Here is a 27,350-nt window from a genome sequence, read left to right as displayed (position 1 = left end):
TATATATATATATATATATATATATATATATATATATATATATATATATATATATATATATATATAATTTATTTATTTTTTACGGATAATACTCTTTTAGGGAAAAAAAAATTTCGTACATAGATAAAAAGAAAAATTAAAAAGTTATGTGTGAAATTTTATCTTGTTTTGTTTTCTTTTCTTAAAAGGATATTACTCATAAATAAATAAATGAATAATTCCATTAATTTTCTTTTCATAAAAAAAAAGGATTAATACATTGATCGCGCTGATTTTTATGAATTATGCAAAAAACTTAATTAGCAATTAAATAAGTTGAACAATAAATATTTTTCACCACTAAATAATCGCAATTTCTTTCTCAACGCGTACAACTTCTCGTCATTGTGTCGATTAATTGATAATAAGGCTCCTGGTTTTCAACGTGTTAATGTCTCTTTTTCACTCAATATACCTTAAAAGTAAGCCCGAGTATCATTCATCCATTATAGCTCACCCGGTACGTGCATTACGATCGCCTGAGGACTCGATCTCCAGATCGGTCGGAAAAGACGAAAGTCGCAGCGGGTATCGCGGAGGGTCTTTCTCTTTTTCTCTCTTTCTCTCGGGTAGTGATAGCTTATCGGCCGTTCGATCATACCCAAATCGATTAGTCAGACTCGCGTTCGCGACAGCGGTAAGTCGAGAGCGTGAGAAGCGAAAGCGAGGCTTGGGGAACCGAAAACGCAAGCTGGCGTGCCTGCGGGAGCTTCTCATCAGAGTCCTCGGTGCGAAAAGCTCGACTCGCGATGGCGGCTTTACGTGACCGAGCATAGTTGGCGAGATCGGTTGACCATGACCTCAGGGACCCTTCTATCTCCCGTCTTCCACCACGTACGCTCTTTGTTTCCCTCTTTGCCTCCTCCTCCGTTCTCTCTCTCTCTCTCTCTCTCTCTCTCTCTGTTTCTTTCTCTATCTTCCTCTCTCTTTCGCTCTCCCTGGCCAACGCGACAAATCCGACGGAATGAGAATCACACGAATCTCCAGAGTTTAAAAGTCCAGCAAAATTAGTTTACACATTCATCTATCATTTTTTAATTATTTACCATTAACGATCAGCCGACAAAATGGAGTCTCGCCTATCAACCCACGCTTTCCGCATCATAAACGTTTCGTAATAAATCACGTAAATGTTACAAGGAAAAAGGGGAGATCGTTTGCTCTTTTATCCTCTACTATACAGACATATACATTTGCACAGAAACAGATGTGGATCCAGAATGGATCCATCCGGACAATGGAAGCATACTAAATATCAAAGTGCGCTCTCGTTTGTACGGTGTTGTGAAGGACAAGTCGCGGTCGGCACCCCGCGGAAAACGCGCCGTATGGAATGACAAGCGATTCACGTGAATCTATCGGGGGAAAGAGGAAGAGAAAGACAAGAGAGAGGACAAGAGAGCTTTACTTCGCGCGCCACTCGTTTCGGTCGATTAATCCGGCTCGAGTACTCGCGCGGTATTTCCGTGCGAGAAAGCACCCCTTCGTCGAGCCATCAGGAAACCAGTGGTGGTGGCACTCTACAATTGCGGACTGAATGACGAGCACGAGGAGCTCCCGTGATCCCCCCATTGTCTCTCTTCGTCGCGTCGTCTTTGTAAGCTTCTTCGACGAGGTACCGCGAAAAATTAGGTGATTACGCCGTCGGGAGATGTTCCACGATTTCGCACTCGTGTTCTGTCTGAACAAATCGTTCTGCCCGAGAACAACGTCGGCTAAATCGACTCCACCGTAATTGAGTCTGCTTTCGTTATACAAATAATTATTTCTAAAATAATTGAATCTTAATTGGGTGAAAATAAAATTCACACAGCCATTCACCACAAATGTTTGCATGTTTAAATTTATGTAATATTATACTAGATAGACAGATGTTAACGGATCCGGAGAGGGGTTTGAACTCGCTTGATCGAGGTATCAAAGGGTGCAAAATCTGCAGTTAACGCGGCTTAATCCGGGAACGGGAACGCAATTTCTGCCGATCTAAACGGACGCTCGTTACGGCCAGAGCCGAGGCCGGATTCTCGACGGTGGCATAGAGAGGGTTCTCGGCCAGAGGAATCTCACACAAAAGAGCAGAGGGCTGCAGAAGAGATAAGTGCTGCCCGTCCGTCCGCGTACCCATTAGAGACACATGTGGCTTTTCTGAACAACGAGCCCGAGCCTTCCATAACGTTTCCCGCCGCAAGAAGACGGCGCGAGACGGATTAACGTTACCAAAAACGCGTTGGAGGACGGAGTAGCGCATCAATCAGTATTCTCGTCGTCCCTTTAACACTGACAATTCAAGAAGTCCTCCGACGACTGATACTTCCTGGGGCGATGTAATTGTGAGAATTTGTTGCGTTTGATTGATATGATTTGATTGATACACAGAAAAAAAAAATATCTAAAAATAAAATTCATTATTTATCCGATAGATACTAATAAAATGTTTACTTAAATCTAAATTTTTTTATTTCAATAGAACAAAAAATCGTGCTTTCATGAAGAGTCAAGGTTTTAAGAAAATGTGCAGTGAGAAAGAAATAATTCCAAATTTATCAGTGGAATATAAAATTTACTCACGGAAATAAATTTTACTTTACAGAAATTAATTTTATTTCGCAGCAATGAACTTTGTACTTCACGAATAAATTTTCGAATTTTTTCTCCTTGTATATTTTCTTATTTAAAAAATATTTTACATTATAATACAAGTAAATATGTTATCAGTGTTCACCGAATAAATATTTTTATTTCTTCAATATCTTTTTTCTCTCAGTATATCAATCATATCAATCAAAAAACCGCAAATTCTCACAATATATACTCCCTTGACTTTTCTCGCTGACAATTTCAAGCAAATTCTACGTAACTCACAGCTACAAATGATTATTAATTATTATTCATCAGCTCAATAACTTGCATGAATGGTTTACGCGTCGAGATCGATTCGCGTATCCGAGGAAAAGTAAAACGCACGCGGCTTCGGATTGAACTTTGAGACACACGTCACTTTCGCTGACGGGCGCGGGAACCGGTTAATGATGAGCAACAACAATATTCGATGACGCACGCGTTTTCGTAAGCGGCTCATGTTGTCGTATACGCCCGCGCTGGACGGCTCGCGTTACGCTCTTATTCCGTGTCGGGGTTACAATAAGGAAGACGATACCCCCTTCGGGGCCGCGGGGTTATCTTGGTGAACAGACGAGATTGCGCGCCGTACAACGTAGGAAAGAGCACGGCGCCCGTTAAGTACGGAATGGCAATACCGGAAAGAGAGGCAGGCTCTCTCGGCGTTTAACGTAAACTCCGTCGGGCCTGTTTACGAGGCACTTATCGCCATATCGGCGCATACCTTCCCGACGTACCACGCGATGATACCTAGAAGTTCTGATTTTTCTGCATTCTCCAAGGATGAGTAATTATCGTGATACACACGGAGAGATTCCCGGATCCTTATGAGCGTGGAGAGAAGACCGTAATCGCTGTTGTCTGTAATCGAAAACCCAGGTGGCGGCCCTCGCGGGACCGAGCATTCATTACGAGCTTCTAATTGACGCGGGTTCTACGAGCTATAATCGCGAAGGCGGTTTTGCGGTTACGCCGTCGAGAACGCGGCGGCGCCTAATCGAACCGCGATCGACTTGGAGGAAATCTCGCGGGAACCCTTGCGACGGTGTGGTCTCGTTGGACATCGGTCTTGGGACCACGAAGCAACCTCTCTCTCCCTCTCCCTCCCTCTCTCTCTCTCTCTCTCTTTCTCTCGACTCGGTGATAAATGGCATTCCGTAGCGAGGGGACCTAATCAGCCCAGGTAAAGGCCCGCGCGCACTACATAGAAATTCCTGAGAGCGACAACGGTACTTTCGATCGAATTTACGGCTCGACAGACCGCTCGCCTCCACCGCTTTAATGGACGAATCGTCTTCATACGCCGTACATGGTTTTGGATTTTATTCGACACGTATGTTGCATCAACGCTGCTTGCGGCGCCTCCCAATCATATCCCGACTCGGCATTGTCCCATTCTGCATCATAGTTCAAGAAGGTTACACGTATTTATTGGGATCCTTCAGGAAAGTATCGTCCCGAGTAACTGTTTATATTATTGTGTCTGTTCCTTTTAGTGTGCCTCTATATTTAAGTAAACCAGAAAGAAAACTAGCACAAATAAGTAGAAAAGCATTTTTTAAGTTTAATTATTAAGTTTAATTGTTAAGTTTATTAACTTAATTTAACTTAATTAAAAAAAATACGTTTTCTATTTATTTGTGTTAGTTTTCTTTTTATGGCTTATATTTAAATAGAAAGGTACACACTAATAGAAACAGGTACAGTAATACAATTACTCTAGTCGAGTAAAATGTTAACTCGTATATCTTGAAGTGGGGGAGAGGAAAGAGGGAGAGGGAACAAGATAAGGTACGAAAAATTGAGTTATACAGAACTATTTTACTCGTTACACGAGAGCCGCATTACACTGAGGAAAAGATACTTTTAATTAAAAAAATTTATTTGTGATACAAAATTTATTTCCGTGAAATAAAGTATATTTCTGAGAAATAAAATTTGTTTCTGTGAAATCAATTTTTGTCCTACAAATAAATTTTCAAGAATTTTTCTCTCAGTGTACTGCGCTGAGGAAAAAATATTTGAGAATTTATTTGTGCACGGACAAAAGAATATAGTTGGCCTACGCGTGAATCTGGTTGCGTCAATCGAATTCAAAATCCGGTTGGTACTATCAGATTTACGTGTGGGCCAACCGATAACTGTTTCTTTCCATGTAGGTTATAAAGCTTACTTCTGTGAAATAAGGCTTATTGCTGTGAGGTAAAGTTTACTTCTGTGAATGAACTTTACATCCCACGCATAAATGCTCGAGTATTTCTACCTCAGAGTATCTTCGACTTTGCCGCCACACACGAATCTCGCACCCGCAACGAAGTTGCAACACGGCGGCAAATGTCGCGCGATCAGCACTTCTTCTACGCGCTCGTAATCGTTTAGGATGCCGTTAATTCGGCGTCAGCGTTCTCGCGTTTAAACGCAACGAGCAGACAACGTGCAGCGCCCAACGGGCGACCTATACGAGAGACGTTGATTCTCCCCGGCTTGTTCGTGTATATTTCGCGAATTCTCTGCGACACAAACCTCGTTCTCCCCGCGTGGCCGCGATGGCGGTGCAAAAACCTCGCCAGCTCGGCGTGGGCGAGTGGTTATTATTGCCCGGCGCCAGACTGGAGGGAGCTCCCCATGCTAAGAGAACGCTCGTGCGTCGAACGAAGGAAGAACGGCGAGCGTGTTAAATAGTTACAGAATGGCGATTAATTCGCGGAAGATGTGCGAACGCGACAAGAAACGTATCCTCGAGATTCGTCCTGTTCATTCCGTCTGAAGTCGTCTTTGTTCGCGATACATGGGACAAATATTTTATGACACTAAAAATATGTTTTATTATTTTACTCTACACAATAGAGAAATATGTGTGATATTTAATATAATAGAACAACAAATGGAGCCTGCTATTAATACAATATAGTAGAAATATTGTGTTTCTGCTATAACAAAAGAATATACTTTATCACTTCATCATAGCAGATATCCTCAGACTTCGACTCTTTATTGCAAAAGGTAAGACGACATCGAAGGAAAAAATAACTCAACTGCGATAGTCTCTCTGCTTGTGATGACTCGGATTGTTGTGAATGGGGAGAAAAACGAGCTTTTCGAATGGAAGAGATAAAAGCGCGTTAAAGGCGAACGGCGACGGCGTGCAGACGGACATTACGAGCATGCGAGAAGCTCGTGCCAATTTCCTATTACTCAAATCAAGATAAAAACACGGGAGTTCCTCCTCGACGACTGCGAGTTCCTCGCGGGGTGGTGCGATAATTCCGGCCGCGCGCGCGGTATCGATCGCGCGGACAATGACGAGAGATAACCTCCGCCCCCGCGAACGCGCAGAGGGATGGGCCCGAATCCGCGATGCCCCTTCTCCTTCTCCCCTTCTCGGTCTCTGCAATAATGATCACCTGAGTACATTCCATCGTCCGTGCGCGGTCGAGGGCATAAATTCGCGTTTCCCCGCCTTCGAAGGGACCGCAGCGCGCCCTCTGCCGTAATCTTACTCCTACATCGGCCGTCAAGCTGAGCGAGGCAGGTGCGAGTTTTTCTCCGCCTTCCCCTAGATGAGGCTGTTTTTTGAGATTCAGAATCCAGATGCGACAAGCAGACGAATTTTCCTCGGCGAAAGTTCGGTCAGACATCAGTTGTGGTGTTGGGGACTTAAGAATTCGACTATTATACGAATACCGGCGAAATTCTCAACAGTAGTTCCCAATTTTCGATCCTTAAATCGATACTTGCTGCTGTTGTGGGAATTCTTGGAGTTCCGTTCTGCAAAACGCGCTTCGATCTTTTGAGACACACTGTACATACGTACGGGACGAGCATCTCTCCTGCCGCGAGAAGGTCGAGGCAGGAGGAAGGAAGAAAGAAAAAGAGAGCAAAAGTAACGGGGATTAATTCGTTCGCCAAACAACCGTGACGACACTCGTCCCTACCACGTGTGGATTAGATCTTTTTCTTGTCCGCGCCACGTGTGGATTAGATTCTGTTCTTATTACTTTGATGAGCGCCAGCAGTGAGATGCGCGGCGGCCCCACTCGCTTACTGCATAAACGCTAACGACAAGGGAACTAAATCCGGCGTGGACATATGAGCTCCCTAATTCCTGAGCAGCTTGAGAGAATCCGAAAATAAAACGCGGCAAACGCGTTTCAGAATCTAATGCACCATCAACAAAAATGCACTCGCGACGCACACGCTAAGAGAACCACCCTTCACTGTCAATCCCCTCCCGTCAAGTACGATCTCCTACCCGTTTCTCAGCACAATACCTTCTCCTCTCGCGAAACTCGAATCAACTTGCAGTCACGCCGGCACCGATCGTCCATGACGACCCGTTGCCCTCGAAAGCGAGAGGCGCGACGACTCGACATCGCGGCGACCAGCACGGAACGTCACGGGCAATGACGGCCGGACACACCTGAACTGCACGCGCTCTCGATGAGTGCATCTTTCTTCCGTAGCTGTCACTACGGATTATGATAATGCTCGTTCTCCTCTCCAGGGCGCGCCGTGGCGCGAGGGTCGACCGACAGATTCGCCGACGAGGGTGGTAGTCAGAATGGGGACGACGCGTGGGGGAGTGAGTCGCGCGCGCGGGGCGGATTTCCCGGCACGAGACGGCCGAAAAACAAGGGTGGCGGCACCACCGGTGAGTCATACTTCATCCCCGACGTGGCCCATGGGGTGGAATGGTGACTGGTCGCCTATCAATCCCCATTTTCTGCCTGCGGACGGGCTCCCAGCGGCAGACACCCTCGCTCTATTCCGCCTCTCTACTCTTCATTCTGTTTTCTCTCTCTCTTTCTCTTTCTGCTTTTCCCTCATTCCCTTTCCGGCTCTCTATAGGTCCTGTCTCGCTATTCGTTACTGTCTCTTTCTCTCTATCTATCTCTCTTTCTTTCTCTCTCTCTCTCTCTCTGTCTGATTGAAATTATATTTCAATCTCCGGGCAATCCCGTAGTTTCGGCACGCACTGCGGGCTATTTGAAGGAGACCGGCGCGATGTGAACGTGTCGATTCGTACAGCGGAATACGTAAACTTTCGTTGCTGCTGCTGCGAACTTTCAGCATCACGAAAAGGCAAATCTCGCGAATTCCGTTCAACTTGTTTTAACAGAAACAACTTGATGCCGAAGTAAGGCCGAATAAATGCACGTGGAAACCAAAACACGAATTCGATATCCTCGTACTCGAGGGAACTTCACGATCGAGCAACTTATTTCTCGTTTCGACAAGTCGCTGAAATTCATTTAATATCCATTTGTAAAGGATGGCTTCACGTGGTAATCAGTTACAAAGGATACAATCGCTCAAAATAATTCGTGAATATTCGTGAGGTGGTAACACCGCATGAGTCACTCTAATGTCTTTTCTAATTTAATAAATAATTACATTAATGAACGTTTTTTTTTTACATGCTGCCTCGGAGCACTTAAGGGAGATGTACTCGGGTGATAAGAGGGGTGTACAGGATGATTCAAGAGAAAAAGCCAATACTCTGGTAGGTCATATAAGCAAAAAAGTACATATAAATATGTGTTTTATACCAATTTGAGTGTACAACTGTTGCAAAGTTGTTGAAACGTAGTTGAAAAGTTGTGAAAACGAGATATCACGTACTATTTCTGATATTAACTGTTTAAGCAGCGCATTGCTCTATTGTATACGCGAAAAATACACGCAAGACAAACTGCTAAATCGTACAAGGAATGTTGTTGCTCGCGTTATAAAAGAGCGTCAAGATGAGCTCAGACAAGCCACTTGCCATCCTCTTCCACGACTTGCAAAGTGTATTACTTAACAATGGAACTTCTGAAAATGTATTATAACTCGTAACTAACTTATCTGCCACTTGAATAATAGATACTAGATAATAGATACAAGAAACATGATATCTCTTTTTTATCAACAACTTTGCAACTATACATTCGGTGTAAGGCTCATATCAACCCTTTTACTCGTAACTATGATGACCTCTCGATACTATAATGACTTCTCAGAGTATTGTTCTCTGCTTCTGAACCATCCTGTACAAGTCCAAGATAAATGAACTTTTTTTCGAAGAAGTAATTTACGACGAATGTCGCATGCTAAGCGTCAAGGCATTAAAAGGCGGTCGTATCAGATGTCGCGCTCCGGAGTCGATCCCGATCTCATTATATCCGGCCTTTCGAGCACATTGTCATTGTCATTCCCACGAGTACATTGTCATTGTCGTGACTATTTGGCTTGCCAGGCGGTGTCTGTGGTAGTAGACGCCGTTGTTTACGCTAGCCGGGCTCTACCTTCTGTTCTTGATTGCGAGTCATCGCGACTCACTTCCGGCCCGGACGACGTGATCGTCCGGGAGATAGCAGGAAGCGGATTAACAAGATACAGCGAGGCGCGCTCGCGCGCACGAGCAACGACGAAGGTGGAAAACCTCGTCGAATATTCCGCTCAGGCCTGTACTTTAATCCCACCGAGACGTGAGATCGATGTTTCGGTTTTGACTAACAAATTTCGTGTCGTTTTACTTACTATACAGCCCTCCTCCTGCTCCTCCTCCTCCTCCTCGAGGACGCAGCTGGCGCTGAATCATCGCGACTCTTCACGAACACCTTCGGCGTTGCCAGGGTTTCCACAGGCGAAGTGGCTTCGGGTAACATATCGTTTGCTCTTATCAAGACCCCGCCACAAAACGAGAGAGAGAAAGAGAGAGAGAGAGAGAGAGAGAAAGCAGAAGAAGGAGAGAGGGAATCGTCAACGGAAAACGCAGAGTTCGCGTGACTTCCATGAATCTCTGCGTCGCCGTGCGATCTCGATAATCGCTGATGTATCAACCTTGTACTTTTCTTTCTTTTTCTTAATTTCCGCCCGAGTCGGCATGCGTCTCAACGCTCCGTGGGGTAGCCTAGATCGAGCACAGCGGAACTATTGTATTTCCTTTCGATTGCAGCTTTTTTGAGGCCGTATAGTTTGACTTTCCCTAGACAATAGTTTAAAGGGATATGAAAAACAAAAAAAAATTATAAAAAAAGAAATTTGTAATATAACATGAAGTATCTCGCTATTTATTGTCATTTTTACTTTCACTTTATCCAAATATTTGCAACTTGATATAATATCCAAAAAAATATAATTTTATTTTTAACAAAAATCTCCTTTTTCATATGGCCTTAAGAGAATTTTCCTTAAAATAAAAAAAAAATATTCTTAAACTAGAAAAGAGAATCTGATTGGAAGAAACTGTTCCTCATAATTCCATATTTAAAAAGAAAATTTTTACCGAAAAATTCTTCTTTTTACAAAGTAAGCTACTAATTGGGAATCTATTAGATATAATTCTAACTTTTCTTTCTTCTTTGAATCAAGAGGAATATATATGTTCGAAGCAGTTTGTCTTTTCACTGCAAGAAACTTCTATTAAGAACAAGACCTGGACACTAGAAGAGAAAAAATATCAAAATAGTTAATATTTATTTAATATTAGTAACATATTTATTGAAATTTATATTAGTAATATATTAGTAACACATTAATAACATATTTATTGAAAATCAAGTTATTTTACTTATAATAAACATTTACATAGAATAAACATTTGGTTTTGTGTGTAAAAATACAAGGTTTTAAGAAAATATGTATTTCAAAATATATATTAAAAAATAATTTAGATCAAAATAAATAAACACGTCATTAGTACCCACCAAATAAATATTTACTATTTCTGTAAATAAATATTTAATATTTACTATTTCTTTCACCAGTGTATAAAAAAAAGAGATTTTTAGATAAAAATAAAAAATAGATAAAATAAGAGATTTTTCTAGCTTCAAGAATATTTTTAGCTTCAAGAATGTTCTAGCTTAGAATATTTTTCTTTTGGTTTTAGAAGGATCTTTTTGAGATCATATATAAAGGGATGTCACTGAAGATGAGATTATATTCTTCGAGTGAGCTAAATAGAAAAACAGTGCAAAGTACGAAGCTGCATTATATCGGTTCCAACACCCTCTTCAGGAGAGAATGATCGTCGTGACGCGCGTGACTTTCATTTCTTAGCGCCGAGCGTTAATATCTACGGTGCAGAAACGAAATCTCGCCAAAATTAAGTGAAGCGGAGAAATACTCCATTAACTATTTCCACTTGCATCGATATCAACTGGATGACCCAGTAAGACATTTTTCCTGAGGGAACGCCGAGGCTGCGAATTTCCCAGACCATTTGCACTTTCGTTGAACGCGTACCAGTTTCGCGATTTGCGCTCTACACTTCGCTCCCTTCTATATGGATCAGTGACACCGTTTCCAAACGGTTAGATGTCACGACATTAATACGAAGGAAGAATGATACCCGAGCGACGTTCGATACGTGCCCCTGCGCGACCCCTAGCGCGTCTCGATTTTCTCGCATAATTCTCTGATTTATCGCCGCAAGCGGCTCCTTGTCCCCGTTAAATGTTTGCGCACGAAGCGCACGCACGCACACCGCGCGCTCGCTCGCATGCAATTTCGCCCCGAGAGCCCCGGGAAGCAACTCCGCCGGCGGTTAGTAATTCAAGCGGCCACTTCAGGAGGCAACAATGGACGTAACAGTAGATTCGTCCGTAATTTTACACTCGAGCCCATTTTCTCGCCGCTGCCCGGTTTTAAGGCTGATTCACGCGACGCGGTTTTCTCACTTACGGCCAAGTGATGCGAGAGTATCTCTGCACTCTCGGTGCGTACAGAAAAAAAGAAAGAGAGAGAGAAAGAGAAAGTGCATGACGGTCGCTAACTAAAAGCGCTTTCGTTCTAATAAATTGGAATTTTTACTGTTTTCGAGGAAGAGGAGAGTACGCGGAGAGAATTTTATAGCAAGAGTCACTATAGGATTTAGTAACCGAGAAATAGAGATCGACATTCTGCAGTAATTTATTTTATACGTGCTACTTACACTGAGAAAGAAACATTTAAAAATTTATTTGTGAAATGTAAAGTTTATTTTTGTAAAATAAATTTATATCTCACAAATAAATTTGCAAGCATTCCTTTTCTCAGTATATATCTTAGCAACTGCAAAATGTACTATTAAAAAATTTTTGCGTTTTTAGAAAAATCTGCTACACTGAGAAAAAATATTTGAAAATTTATTTGTGGAATATAAAGTTTGTTTCACAAAAACAAACTTTTTTCAGTGACATAAAATTTGTTTTTTTTACAAATAAAGTTTATATCCTATAAATAAGTTTTCAAGTACTTTTTTTCAGTACATGTTTCTAGCGAGATTATTCTGTTCCTTAGAAAGACAGATCTTATTAACAGTCCATCCCTGGTTTATTAAAAGTAAAATTGAAAAGAATTTATCCGAGAGAAAAATTACATTATTCTTTCCGTGTAGAATTTGCTGTTTAATGATCCATATTGAGAAAAAATAATTGACAATTCATTTGTGGGATATAAAGTTTATCCGCAGAGATAAACTTTATTTCGCACAAATAAATTTTATTTCACAGAAATAAATTTTGTTCAACAGAAATAGAAACTTCACAACTTTCCACAAATATATTTCCAGATATTTTTTCCTCAGTGCATCCCGTAAAAGCTACCATCGATTGCGATCAAGGCGAGACTTGCATCAACGCGAGTTGATCGCTAACAACGATATTAATAATAAATATATATAAACATAATATCAATATAATACACTGCTGCTTTTACACGCAACATTAATATCATATCTCTCGCGTTAAAAACGATAATAATAATACCAACAGCCGCTGCCGAGGAGTGGCCGCGCGACACGAGCTGCACGCTCGACACCATTCGAAACGCGGCAGGGGGCTGGAGAAAAGGGATGACGGCGTGGCGACATATAATCGAATGCCCTAACGGTCAGAGCACTTTTGCCCGCCCCGGTGATTATCTGCAGAAAATTCGAGACTTCCCAAAACGGAGCGAGTCGCGCGACAGATGACGCGTGGCAGTTCGACGGGAACCTTTGGGAGAAGCCCGCGTGCGGAGAAGCCGCGTTATATCACGAATGCGTGTGATTGCGCATGTTGATAATCGGGCTAATGACAACGGGTAGTAGCGTGTGCGAGATACATGCGAATTATCGATATTCGCGGCGCGCGCAAACGTCCGCTGCGATATACACAAGGCGGCCGCGCCGGCAACGATAATCGCTACCATGGCGAACGGTCGATAACGGCGTATTATTAACAGCCACGGACATGTCCAGATATTCCGACGAGGATCGTCATGGTGTGCGCTGTTATTAATATAACTGTTATTAAAGCAGTGCAACTCGCGAAACAGAAAGAGGGAGAAAGAGAGTTTCGAGAGACCTTGTCCTCCCCCAATCGGAATATGCAAATTTTCTCTACCTTGACCGGCGCGACGCCAGACGAAGAAACGCAACGACGGCATTCGCCGGTGCGAATTGCCGCGATTTGCATCATGCAGCTACTCCACACTCTGGTCCTTCGCCTTATCTTAATTGACTTATTTCAATTAATGCATTTTTATGTTTTTATACCGAGTGTCGAGATAAAATTGACACACTGCCAAGATTCTCCACGCGAGCAACAAGACAAATGTGTCTGTCGACATTTTCACTTTCCTTCACTGAGAGAAAAATAAATTATATTTATTTTGGTGGGTACTAACAACATATTTACTTAAATCTAAATTCTTTTATTTAAATAGAATAATCACTTGCTTTCGTGAAGAGATAAACTTTTAAGAAAATATGTATTTTATATTGGGACGACTACATCGAGAAAAGAACACTTGAAAATTTATTCGTGGAATAAAAATGTGTTTCATAGAAAAATTTTTTATATATTTCAAAAATAAACTTTATATCTTGCAAATAAATTTTCAAGTATTTTTATCCAGTGCACTGAGAAAAAAATATTTGAAAATTTGTTTGTAGGATAAAAGTGTTTCACAGAAATTGGTATTTCACATAAATAAACTCAATATATCTCACAATTAAATTTCCCAATATTTTTTCTTTCAGTGTGTAAATATGTTACTCGTGTATCCACCCCGAATTCTCTACTTCTTAGATAATTTTTTTTCTTCTCTCAGTGTATATACGCAGAGAATTTCGTACGATTTTATATAGGATTGCCTTGATGAAACGCAAAAAAAAGAATATTTGTGGTAGAACATGCAGAACGAGTTCTCAGAATAATTACAAGGTGATCGCAGCGTAAGATCACACGTACCATTCCCTCGTCTATGGACACGTCCTCCTCAAAGTAACATTCGTCATCATCTTCGGGAGTCAAGGCGTTAGGAGCTTCCTGCGACTCCTCCTTGACGTCCTGCCTCCTCATCCAGTCCATGACGAGATATCCTGATTTTCCTGGAGTCCCGAGCGCAAGAGCTTCCGTTATTCCGGCTCCCGGTTTCGCACCACTCTCGATCATGTGCCTCGAGTCATCGCTCTCGACTCGACTGCCACTCTCTCGCTGATCCGCGCGGAAAATCGTATGAAAACACCGAGGAGCCGAGAACGTCGTGCGGTCTCGGCACGAAAAGCTCGACTTGGCCTCTTATCGTTTATCGGCCACGCTCCGATTACGCGGAAGTTGCGCCAACGGCCGCGGCTGACATTTGCGAAATGTCAGGTCTCCTCCTTCTCCTTTTCCTTTTCTGCGGTCAGGCTCGCTGAATATTGTGCTAACGAGACACGCTTCCCGAGATTGCGGCCACGGCGGCCGATCGATAGTGCACTTCTCTGTCGCCTGGCGATTCGCACGTGTTCCGCGCGCCGTGCGACTCGCACCGGGCAAACGCAGGGAAAAGCCAGCACGCGCGCTGGTCACTGCTTCGCACTTGGCTCTTGCACTCCCGGACCGATGTCGTCCTTGCACTCGCGCGCGTTTCTCCACCGCAATCCCGAAACGACGTGGTCCAGGATGGAAAGCGCGCGTTGGAAGCGAACAGAATCCCTCGGCCGCACGCTCGTGAGTGCACACGTCGATACCGCGCGGTGTCAATTCGAGGACTGCGAGGACCCCACCGAGGATGAATCTTGCATCGGCGGCGCCGCGCACGGCTCGACCCTCGCCCTTCCGCTGCCGCGAATTTACGTCGACGAGAGCGAGTTTGATCGGCACTTGTCAATGTCAGCTGCTGAACGCTCCCTCGGCGAATCCGATTACGCGGCGATGAATCTTGCAGGGGCGACGGGATCGATGTGCATCGACTCGCGCGCGGCGTAAATCCACCCGATTACGAATTCACGCCGGCGAAAGTGTCGCGGCGCCGTCGATGTCGTCGTCGACGCCGCTCCAATCCGCTGTGGTCTCTCTGTCTCTCTCTTTCTCCGAGTCAATATGTACGCGACATGCTCACGTTGGCAATTCGATCAGTGACCTTCATGGAGAATCCAGCTGGACGCGAACTTACGTCAGCGATAATGGTCGCGAGGCCGGGGTTACGACCATATCGTCGTCGTCGTCGTCGTCGTCGTCGTCGTCGTCGTCGGCTGGGCGTGCAGCTTCCTCGTCCAGCGGCAGGATCACACGCGAAGGACCGGCGTCGTTAAAACTGCAACACCGGCGACGTTGTTGCACGGTGTAATGGTGCGGATATGTGTGTGTACATGTGTGTATCCGCGAGAGTATTCGCGAGAGATTATGCGGGAGAGAGACGGAGAGAGAACGAGAAAAAGAGAGAGAGAAAGACGCGCGCGCAGTCTCGCATGTGCACGCGAGCGAGCCACGGCGGCGGTGCAGCTGCAACTGTGTGTGCAGGCTGGGAATGCTGGAGGTGGTATGGAGGCGGCTTAGTGGGCGCACTCGCTGCCTGGTCTCTCTCTGTTCTGTCTCTCTCTGTCGCTCCGTCTCACTCGCACCATTTCGTTCTCTTTCTCCTTCTGTTCTCTGGCCGGTCTCTCCCTCGCTCCTTCGCCGGTCGCTTCGTCACCCTTCTCTCCTTTCTCCGTTTGTCGTTCCCCCGAATAGGTCTCCCCCTTCTTTCTTTCTCGCTCTAACGCAACTCATCTGGTCGCTCGCTGCTCTGGCTTTTCTGTTCTTTTCTCTCTCTCTCTCTCTCTCCCTCTTTCCGTCTTTCTCTCTTTGAAACTCCCGCTGGGAGTCTCTTTCTCTCTTGCCGAGGAGAGCCTGACTCTATCCTCGCCGACCTGTGAGCCTTCGCCTTCCCACTCTCTCTCTCTCTCTATCATTCTTTCTTTTCCTACTTCTGTCTTTGTTTCTCTTCCCCTAGATTGTATTTTTAATCTTGGAAGATTGAGTTTCTTCAACCTGAGAGTGACACCAGCTTACTACATCTTTCTTTTCCTAATCCCTCTCGGCGTTTCTCTCACTCTCACATTTCTTCCTTTTTCCAGTTTATTGTCTCTACTTCCTCGTGTCCCATGGGAATTTGGTTCTCGATCGTTTTTCTGCTTCTTCTACTTCTTCGCACGTCTAGTTAGCGCTCCCATGAAGATTCAGTCGTCTTTACAGTCGTCGTAATAGTCAGAATTGCTCATTCCTTCTTTCTCTGTCTCTCTCTCATTAGCTCTATCTTCTTCTCCACCCTCTCTACTGTTCTCCCTCCCTGCGACTTTCTCTTTCCTTCTCTTCAGCACTCGCGTTATTTCTCTCCATCTCACTCCAACTCGCATTCCATCGTCCTTCTTCCTTCAGCTCGTTCTCCTAGAGCTACCTTCTCGTTTTACACGTCGTCCTTCTCTCTCTTTCTCTATCCGAAGCCGGTTGGAAAGAGACGACTGTGGACAGAGCTGAACAAGAGAAGAGAACGCAGGGGAAGGGCAAGGAAAAGAGAGCGTTCCGAAGAGGGGGTGGTGGTCGAAGGTACACTGCGTTTCTCCGTCTCCCTTTTCGCAGCCAGCATCCCTAATAGGACCCTCTCGCTCTTTTGGTGCTTTATCCACCCCCACCATGACGTGCACCTCTCCCCTCTGTAGGTTCCATGACCCCTTCCTTTCGGCACGCCGCTACCATGGGTTCAGGGACGATCCCATTTCAGCCAAGACCCAAGGCACCGTTTGTGAAGGACCCCGTAACCGGTGCCTTTGTTTTTACGGACTTACACTGATTCCAGCACTGCTCAAGATAGATCCTTGGGATTTAAATTTTTAACGCGGTACACGCAAAAATAAACCAAACAGATATAATTTTGATAACATGGTAAAAATATTGTCTTTTCTTAAATAAAATATGCATTGTATTTTTACCAATGTCACATTATTTCCAATATCGTTGTTTTCTAGGTGAAACAATTTTATCGAGACACGTTCTAATTGAAAAGTATAGCAAAACTATTTGCGTAATCTGCAGTAAAGAAGGATATTATCTATAACCACTTGGAACCCAGGTACACTTCACAATATCATCTCTTTGCAACTAATACTCGAGTACACACCGTTGGGAGACGTTTTTTTCTCTCCCTGAACGCACAGCAATTAATTACGCCGGGATATGCATCGATAGCCATCGTCACGGAAGGCCGAGAAATTCGATCTCTCATAAGGGAGTAGAGAGCGCGCGGTAGCATCCCGCTCGCGTCGCACATACATCGACATCGGGGGCCAGACGCGCGCGAGTGTGACCATCGTAAAATCGATAATCGACGACGCCTCGTAGGTAGGTACGGAAAACATTGCGTAAGCGGCATTTCGGCGGTCACGCGTCGTTGCACCGTAATGAAGTGCGGGTACATCCCTGGCTTCTCTTCGGACGAGCAGGGGTGCGCGTTGACCTCTATGTGCCTGACACCACTGATCTTCCTCGGCCTGCTTCAATCAGGATCACAAGTGAGCGAGAAGTATACCAAAGTAGCAAGTACAGTTCGTACTTCGAAGGCAATTTTTGAATTCCGAGTAAATAAATTAATCGACATATTTTCGGGCGGCAATATTATGTGGGTCCTTGACAGCTGGAAAACCCGAGGAGCACGAGTCTCGTTAGCTGCCACGCAGGTCCGCTCCTGGAAGGGAGAGGATCGGCGTGTCCCAGTAGGAACGACGAGGATATGAAATGCTAACCTAGGGCACAGAGCGTGAGAGAGAAAGAGAAGAAAAGAGAGGGAGGAAGAGGAAAGAGAGGGAGGAAGAGGAAAGAGAGAGAGAAAGAGGAAGAGAGAAGGAACGAGCGAATGTCCCTGGGAAGGATAAACGTGTCGCGTGAGACGAAGAGAGATAGTCCAGTGACGTACCAAGCAATTTGTGGAATAGACTTTCACGAGTAATTGAATGTAACGATCGAACCGTTTAATTAGCGTATGGCTGCGGACTTAATTATTTGGTTGATCGTTCTCGGTATTAAAATTCTAGATTGTTTCTAAAAGCCGAAGGAAACATTTCAACGTTCGTCCCTTCTGTTCAGTGTTCGATAATATACTGCATGTACAGAGAGTTTACTAAACATCTGTGAAATTATTTGATGAATCTCTCACTCGTTCTGCAAAGCGATTCATTCGCTCGCGCGAATATGCGATCGCTCAAGAAACATTTGTCGCCCGCTCGCACTACAGTAAATGGTGCCAAACATGAGGAAAACGCATTCTTCCTTTACGACTCGATCGAAACTCTCTCTTAACACAGTCGCATAATCACGCGATGACGTGGCGCTACCTGAACCTGGAACTTCTCTATCCGCCGAAATAGTACATCAATTCCCGAGCTCCAGCGCGATGACTGTTACATCACTGGATCCTCGACACAAGACGGAAAGAGAGGTAGCAGTAGAAAGGGACCAACAGAGAGAGCAACAGAGAAAGAGAGAGAATGAGAGGGGAGATCAAAACAGCAGAGAAAGACAGAGAGAAGGAGAGATGGTTAGAGAAAGAGAGGGAAGGAGGGAGAGGAGAAGGGTGAGAGACGTGATGCTGGAACGTGTGTTAGTCACGGGTTGCCCATAGCAACCCACGCGGCTAATGTACGCGTTATAGGCGCCTCGTACAGGCCGCGATATACAGGATGTTTCAGAAGTCGCGCATTTTCCCGCAGACGCGGATATCAAGAAGATTAATTAAGTATCAGCGGTTCTATCGGCGAGACACTTGACGTCGGGAATTGCGAGATTGGCATTCGGACGAATTTCCGCTGGGAAGATCACAAGTGAGGAATTCGTTGCGGGGAAAGTGCGTGATTCAGACGCACCTTGTAGACACGTGTGTGCGAAGGGACACGTCGTGCGCAGCGTACTATGCGTATACTACGCGATACGCGCCCTCGCAAATACGCGCGCGCGCGAGTGCGACACACTCTCGCGCGTTGCGCACACACGTGTTACCGAAGTTAATTGATTTCGCCTCCGACGGTCGGCACACACGATGTTGCCACTCGATCTGGGCACGCAACGAAACCGCGTTATCGGCTACCAAACGCGGATGCCCGCGGAACATGGCTGCCGGGGTATATCTGGGGTCGTAGGAGGTGAAAGCCCTTTATTTCGTGCCCGTCAGGGCGATCTGTTCCTCGGATCTCATATAAGGCGAGAGCTCTTTTTCGGGTCTAATGGCACAGACGACTGTTCGGGGAGCGATCGCTCGAGGGGAGATCTCCCTCGTGTAAATTAATTAACACGAATTTATCTTAATGTAGCGCTTTACTCTTTCTGAGAAGAGTATTCGGGAAATCCTACGTCTTCGTCGATATACTTCGCCATAATAGTGGATGATATGAACCAAAGTTGCAGGTGCGTACATTTTGTACAGTTTTGTTTGCGTACATTTACAATAAGCAGGTATTGATTAATTAATTTTAAGTATTTCGGACATTTTGTACAGGTAATATGTAGAATTTGCTGTAAATATATGCAAACAGAAACTGCCATTTGGCTCTTAATGTCCATTGTTTGATATAATCCCGATTTTAATTAAGGAGTTCTAAAGTTATTTCATTGAGGTTGCTAGGATAATACTTGCGTGTTTGAGTAATATGCGTGAACATTTCACCAAGAGCGTTTATTATTAATTCCAGAACGTGATTGCGCGTAGACGAAAAGTAGCGTGAGCAATTCAATTCCAGATAGCACACATCAGTTTTAGAAATATTTTATAAACGTTAGAACCAAACCTTTCATAACCGTTTCCAAAACGTTTCATAATGTTTCTGAAACGTTTTTCATGAGTAAGAATGTCCACTCAAAAAACGTTAGGTGAAACGTTATTTTTACGAAAAAAAATCGTTGAAAAAACATTTTATAAACATTTTATAAACGTTTCATAAATAAGGTTTCAGAAAAGTTCTTGTTAAAACGTTTCTTATTCGTGCTTTACGGTTCTGAAACTATAGATACGTTTAAGAAACATTTCTGATACGTGTATGTGCTATTTGGAATGTTGTTAGAACTTTAGTCAATTAACTGACTAAAGTTTTCTTTAACCAAAATAATTGGCTGATCAATAATCAAATTTAATCAATCGTCATGTATAAAATCACAAGTAAATATAATAATAATAAGATAAATGTAACAAAAAATTAATATAAATAATGTAAATAAGTAAACAAATTAATGTAATAAATCACAAATAAATTTCCACGATCAATAAAATGAATTATCAATCAGTAAATAACACATCGAAGTTTGATTAATAATTAATTTTTATCATGAAATTGTTTGACTTTTATATGTAAATCGATCGATTCATTTTCATTATCCCTCCCCCCTTTCCCGACTCATCAATTATTTTAGTCAAAGGAGATTTGGATCGATTAAAGTCCAACATCGGTGCAATTTCAATGAATTTCAGTCTGTGCGAACGTATTTGAAATCCGTGTGGCCCCTCCGTTGCGTTTCGCGATCTAACGATCGGGTATCTCGCAGATGGATACGTATCGATGACTGCCTATCGATGAATTTTCCTCGGACGGTCGGTCGATTAATGACTGACATTACGAGCGAACGTGGTATGAAGTCATCGACGGCGGGGCGCGGTGAACGGGCCGAAGCGCGCGTAATGTTAAGCGGGACGTTAACGAACAACGGCGTTGTTCTTTTCTCTTCTCGCCTTATTCTTTTGCAAGCGAATCCCTTGTGCAATAACCCAACGCGCAACCCGATTGCCGAACGCAGATCGTTAGTACAGTCGCTGAGTGAATGAGTAACGCGGTTGGCTGTTAACTTTCATGCGTTGCATCTCGACCTTCCGTGCTACGTGTATTCGCGTGGTATCTCGTCGAGATATCTTCATCTTCAGAGAAAGAGAAAGAGAGAAATTATTTCTGTCGTCGAACCGGCCCGAAGGAGCTGCGCTTTACGCCGCCAATAAAAACGCGTCGACGCGCCGCGCTGAATGCGCTGGTGAGAATACAGGATGCTGCAGAAGTGCAAATTATTCAGTCCCGTTAGGATGAAGTCCGCCTCGATAGGCCGAGGACTCCTCATCCGAACGTGAAAATATAGGAGGAACCTTCAAATGAATATAACTAAATTCATAATTGCCAAGTAATAATTACTGACCGATAATTACTGAATAATTACCTTTGGATTGACAATTTCGTTATCAGTCAACGAGATTTCACTTCCTCCTCCCCGATTGCTCATAATTACGAGGTCTGCTGGACGTGCACGTTTTGGATCTCCCAGTATCTAAAGGCAATTCGTGAAGGGAGGAACGCGCGGGGGTGGCGGTTGGGAATCGTAAGACAATCAAGGCTCGATTCTCTCCCGTGGGTACGACAAAGTTACACGTATACACTGTACGAAGGCACGACGCGGTTCCGAAGGAGCACACATTCATTAAATAATATAGCAGTCCCCCGGTGGGCGTCTTCAATCCGGCGTCTTCGCCGCGGTATTTCGGAAGAAGTTTTTGTCTCGGTTAAACTCCGCCAGACGGCTCATAAATAACTCCCGAGGGGAGCCGGGTTAGCCTTTATTAACGCAGGACACGGCGGCTTGTCGATCGATCAAGCCTCAGGACCGAGGAAACGCATTAACGTTTCGAGAGCGCCGGCGAACTCGTCGCGGGAGTCGCGCTGGGGCCCTTCCTTCCGATGTATTGTTTCCATTTGCACCTATCCGGGCCCCGGCCACGGATCACTCGCTCGTTTGGCTCCCACGCTCGCGCAGGAATTCGAGGTCTTCGTACATCGGGCCCCATTCTCATCCCACATTCGGCGGTGCATCTCTGCGGCGTTTACACGTGAAGCCGGGACGCGCGATGTTAGAATATATCAAACACCGACTTGTGTATAAGTGGTCGGTGTACCGTTCAAGCAGTCTCGGTAAATTTAGGGTGCGTCAATTATACTTGCAGTTAACTCCTCGCGATCTCAATTATCTTCAACGTTTCTTTCCGGACGATCTGTCGCAATGCAATTATTTCGCGAGAGTATCGTATAAGTTTGCTTTAATATTCCAGTATCCAAAGAACGTAATCGCGCGTTCATATATTTACATCAAAGACGTAGAAAAGAGTGGAATTAGCTGCAATGAAAAACGAGACAGACTCGACACGAGATCGCAAAGAACTAACTTTAGGTTGTCAATGTTAGACATTTTAATCTATACTTCGAATAATCACCTGCTGTAATTCAATAAAAGTGGTGTTTTTATATTTCCTTTCTGCAAAAACGTTAAATTAAAAACGTTATTTAAATGTTATTTAAACGTTAATTAAAAACGTTATAAGGATGCTGTATATCAACATGCAATGCGTTTTGTTTTTGCTGCTTTTTTACTTGGTTGTATAGAATTGCAAAGACTTTTACAGAATAAAAATACAAATATCAATGCATGAAAAATACATCAAATATTGTATTGAAAATTAAAAAAAAATATTTTTATTTACAAACCCTTTTACTTCCGCTCTGTAAAAGCATTTGCAATTCTATACAACCAAGTAGAAAAACGGTGCAAACTATGAAACTTATTCAGCATTCTTTTAAAGCAGTGCCGATAGACTGATGAACTTTACAGCAACGGTCCTTAAAGAACGGTTGTTAAACAAACTTTGAAGCAACGTTAAGAGTATGCTGGAATCGATGACGAACTCGGACAATGTCGATAAGGCAGAGACGATCGTTTTACCGATAGTTGATTGACACGTTTTCACAGTCAGGTCTATACGATGTAGAAAGGGCCGCTAGAATCGTACCAACCAAGGTTACAAGTGTAATCAGAGGCTGAGAGAAAGAGAGAGAGAGACGCTCATAGTTGCGTTACGTGTTGTTCTCGACGATATCCTATAAGTCCATAAATCAGGCCGCCCTGTATAAGAGGCTTGCGCAACACGCTTTCATTGCATCATCGGCGCTTATTCCACCATATCGCGCGTTCAATAACGCGCGAAAGCGTTGTATATCTCGCGACGAGCGCTCGTTATTTCGTCAGTGTGGCGATACCTTTATACACATATATACACATATATACGACATTCTCCCGTAGGCCCCGCGATTCGGTCCCCGGTTGCGATAAAATCGCCGACCTGGAATTCGCGTTCGCGCCGATGCAAATTTTCCACGCCGCCGACGCGACTTTGCACGCGCTCCTACAACGAATAGCGATTCGTCTTGAATTTTTAATTCTGCCATCAGAATAACACGATTGATCTGATCAAATGGTTTAGAATAAAATTGACAAACTTTTTGGGTATCTTTAGAGTAAATTTGATAACCTTTAAAATAAATTTCCATTTCATATAGCAATTATAACAGTTTTTTCGTGACTGAAAGAAATAATGATCTAACAAAAATTGTAATTATTTTTTGTCCCAACTATATTTTCTGGCCGTTCTAACACAAAAACGGTAGTAACATGCATGCAAGGTTAACATTATAGCAGCATTAAAAAAAATAGTTTCCTTCATCATAATTCGTGGTAATTATTTCTTTATGTAACTATATAGTTACAGATACCAAATCTTTTCTTCAATGTGGCTCGTTTTTCCCGAGAAAAGCTCGTCTTTACCGTCTCTAATTTCTTCTGAGATGGAAGAATCTTCTTTCCCCCCCGTATATACTGATTTAAAGTATCACTCGTGTATCTCGGCACATCGGCCGACTTGCGATTTCATTTGCGCCGGCCCGACGATTCGCCTTAATCAGGCCACCGCATCTTCTCTCGCGTTCCTCTTTCCGCCCCCGTTGTTATGCCGTTCACGCCGGTTTTGTGCCGCCTTCAATTTGCGGCGCCGTCTCCGCGGAATGTGTCTTCTAATAATCGCTAATTAGAGTTAATAACGTGCACGTCGGCCGCCTCGCCGTATCTCGCGTCGCCGAGAACGATTCGCGTCCGCCGGCCCGTCTCGCTTCCGAGAATTGGCAGCAATCTAATAACGATAATAATGAAAGCGATCGCCGGAGTTTCACGGCGAAATTACGGTCGAACGCTATAGAAAGAGACCAGAGAGGGGAAGATGAGGGAAAGATGGAAAGAGAGATCGTATTCCTTGCAACGCGACGATCTTTTCAGGACTCTACGGCAAATATTCGAGCCCGCGAATAAATCTCCTCGCACGTGATAATCAGAAAAACTGCTTCACCTTACTTAATAACCAGTAACCAGCAATAAAACCGGACGGTAATAAAACCAGAGTCGTTTGTTCGTCTGCTCAGGTCGATTCTCTCGATCGTGTCCCGACTGCATTTTACGCTCCGTCTATAAAACGAAATTGCACGTCGCGCGCGACGTGTATGTACCGCGAGTTGGACTTTTTTTTGGTGGTATCACTACGATTATCCTCGCGCGTAGGACTCTCGCGATCGTGTCGGCGAGGCTGTCCGCTCCATCAGCTGGAAAGCTAAATTTATATCGAGCGAAATTATCGAATTAATTACCCGCGAGGTACGGACGAAAGTAGACCCGCGATTTTCAACAACCTCGACCGTCGCAGGACATGAATTATCGTCTCGCGCCGCGCGACCACACCCGAGATTAATAATATAATAATAACGTTTCTCTCTCGCGCGCGAGCCCGTATCCGTCGCGCGCCGAGTGGCAATTACTGTGCGGCTGGCATGCTAGATGCAGAACCGACTTGATTGCGCAATTCGGGGGAGGGTGAAAGGGGAAGGGAGGACTGCGACGTGACGCTAATAGGAGACTACCGGCTCTCCACGACAGCCGGAAGAAAAGGTGAGAAGAAATGTATTTAAAAAGCCTATGCAGAGAGAGAGAGAGAGAGAGAGAGAGAGAGAGTAAACGGGCGCAGCCTCAGGCTGTCCACTGCTTCTCATAAAGCTTGATCTACAATGTGTTCTTTGCTTCCTGCTTCTTTCTTTTTATCTCTTTCTGACTCAAACCTTAAGCTTTAAGCCAGAAAAAGACAGAAGACAAGAAACAGAACACAAGGAGCATATCGTAGATCAGGCTTAAGACTCGATAAATTTAGGTACGTACGAACGAAGGAGAAAACTTGCGCACGCGACAAAATGTTCTGTCGCCGGCTCGAGTGATTTTCCAGCACTCGGATATCGAAATTTCTCGATCGAGCGACCGAGCAAGCCAACAAGCAGAGTGCCGTGACGGTCACCGGTGACTGGCGCTACACTGAGAGAGAAAAATGTTCGATCTGACGAAAATGATATAGTTACTTTTGGCCTCAGCCATATTTTTCTAACACAAAAGTGGTCGTGGTAACATGCATACAATGCTATTAGCATTATCATTAACATTAACAATTTAATAAAAAGATACTTTTTATGGCTATAATTTACAATGATTATAGTTGCAAATGACAAACATTCTTTTCTCGATGTACCGCTACCGCGTCTCATTAAAAGAGTTAGCTCATAAAGAACAATTAATTGCGTTTGAGAAACCGATGCGGGACCGATAGGGAGCCGTTGAAACGACTCAGAACACATATGTGTCTCGGGATACGTTTATCTACCGTTTCCTTGTTAATTCGATCATAACTTGAGCTTTTCTGCAATATTAACGAAACAATCAAGGCGTTAAGTAACCGAGCCGCTTTTTGATCTCGCGCAAATGAACAAACGCATTCCCCTCCGATTTAATGGATTTTACCTTCTCAATGCGGCTCGATCGTCACACGTTCCTCGCCCCTGAGGGGTCCCGACAAGGGCCTAAGGGCCATTGACTGAAAGGGGGGAGGCCTAAATCGTTGCGGCGCCAAGGAATGCGCCGAGATATTTCGCAACGCGAAGAGACCAGGAGGATACGGGGGAGAGTATCGCCGCGGCGCGGGAGGATGAAGAAGACGAGGTGTGGAGCGGGTTGGAACACGCACGCAGGCACGCGCGCGCGCGCACGCACACACACATTTGCACGTAGAAAAAGAGAACGCGAACAAAAGGCGGCAGAACGGGGTGACGGGGGTGGAAACGCGCGGAGGTACACAAATTGCAGCGGCGAAAAAAGCGCGCGCTCTCCGGCTCGTTGCTCCTCTCTCCCGCGTTCCGTCGCCTCTCCCGGCGAGATCTCGAAGCGAAACTATTGTCTTTATGCGTCCTTAGAAATCTCGGCTTCCCCGACGACGTCCTGAGGCCGACCACTATTGCGTCGTGTTAGTTCGTCCTAGTTTCGCGAATGGCGGAGTTCATAAATCGCACTGATTAACGCGCCGCTTGAAAACATTCGCTCGCTCGAAAAGCCCGCGGAATCACGCCCGGCGAACGAACTGAAAGGTAATTCTCTCCGCCGGTTGCTCTTTAGTTTCTGTTCCAGGGAAACTGTTGCGGAGCCGTAGCCCTTTGCGAATTTATTCAACGGCGCCGTGAATTTCGCGAGTGCTGCGGAATCGGGCACTGGTGCGATTTTAATCCTGACTTACTAATGTTGGTCATTTTCACTTACACTTTGAATATCAACTTAATAAGAAAAAAATATTTATAATTAGTAAATTTTCTTTGTTGCAAAAGATTAAAAGGGCAGGTTACAAGTAAAAAAATTAAGAAAGTTAAAATGATTCGACAATCAGTCCAGATAGACATAAATTTGACAGCAATTACTAATCGATTTGTGCAAGCTACATCTTTCGTGAGTGGTTCGTGTGGCTTTTGTATCTATCACACAAAATAACAAAATAGAAATATAAAAAAGATTATTAAAATTTGCTTCAAACAATATGCTATGTAAAAGGCAATATGAAAATAACGAAATGTAGTTATTTGGCAAACTTGTTGCTGTTTAAATTTAACAGAAAAAATTGCAGTATTATATAACAAATTTAATGACTAATTCGATAATTTATATTTGTTTCATAAATGCAATTAAAAAAAAAAGGAAAATTGCCAATATTGATTGTCACACGTCGTGATAATCGTGCAAGTCTGTCCAGGAGCAGACTAATGCTGCAATTCTAAGCAGGATCGTAAGTCTCGTAACTTGTTCTCGTAAAATTCGTCAGAACTTATAAGTAGATTTACAAGTCTATGCAATATCATATGTCGTACAATTACTCGTAAATATCTACGATTTCATGTAATTTACGATATTTACAAGTGATTATATGACATATGATATTGCATAGATTTGTAAATCTACTCATAAGTTCTGACGAATTTTACGAGAACAAGTTACGAGACTTACGATTCTGCTTAGAATTGCAGTATAATTCTCTTATAGACTTTCACGATCATCATGACAATCGATAGTAAAAACCACAATTTTTTAGATTATATTTATGAGACAAGCATATGTACTGTATTCAGTTAATTTTTAGATTTATAATGACGCAAATTTTCTGTTACATTAATGCAGCAATAAATCTACTAAAAGTTACACTCAGATCTTCATACTATATTTTTGCACGACATTGCTTTAAGCAAA

General features: G+C 43.8%; 1 protein-coding gene across 4 annotated transcripts in view; it reads right to left on the bottom strand.

Moving 5' to 3' along the window:
• Window positions 1-27,350, bottom strand: part of LOC116847477 (amyloid beta A4 precursor protein-binding family B member 1-interacting protein-like) — a 199,324-nt gene that overhangs the window by 81,836 nt on the left and 90,138 nt on the right. The window contains exon 1 of one of the 4 annotated variants that reach the window (XM_032822506.1): window positions 13,860-18,779. The exons of the other annotated variants lie outside the window; for them this stretch is intronic. Within the exon in view, the coding sequence (XP_032678397.1) occupies window positions 13,860-14,063 (204 nt within the window). The 5' untranslated portion in view covers window positions 14,064-18,779. Of the gene's footprint in view, window positions 1-13,859; window positions 18,780-27,350 lie in introns of those variants that run through there. 4 annotated transcript variants of the gene reach the window in all.

This window comes from Odontomachus brunneus, unplaced genomic scaffold (assembly GCF_010583005.1).
Source record: "Odontomachus brunneus isolate Ranch 3 - 2012 unplaced genomic scaffold, Obru_v1 Obru_scaffold_078, whole genome shotgun sequence".
NCBI lineage: Eukaryota > Metazoa > Arthropoda > Insecta > Hymenoptera > Formicidae > Odontomachus > Odontomachus brunneus.
Note: the sequence above shows the minus strand (reverse complement) of the source record. Positions and strands in the feature narration are given on the sequence as shown.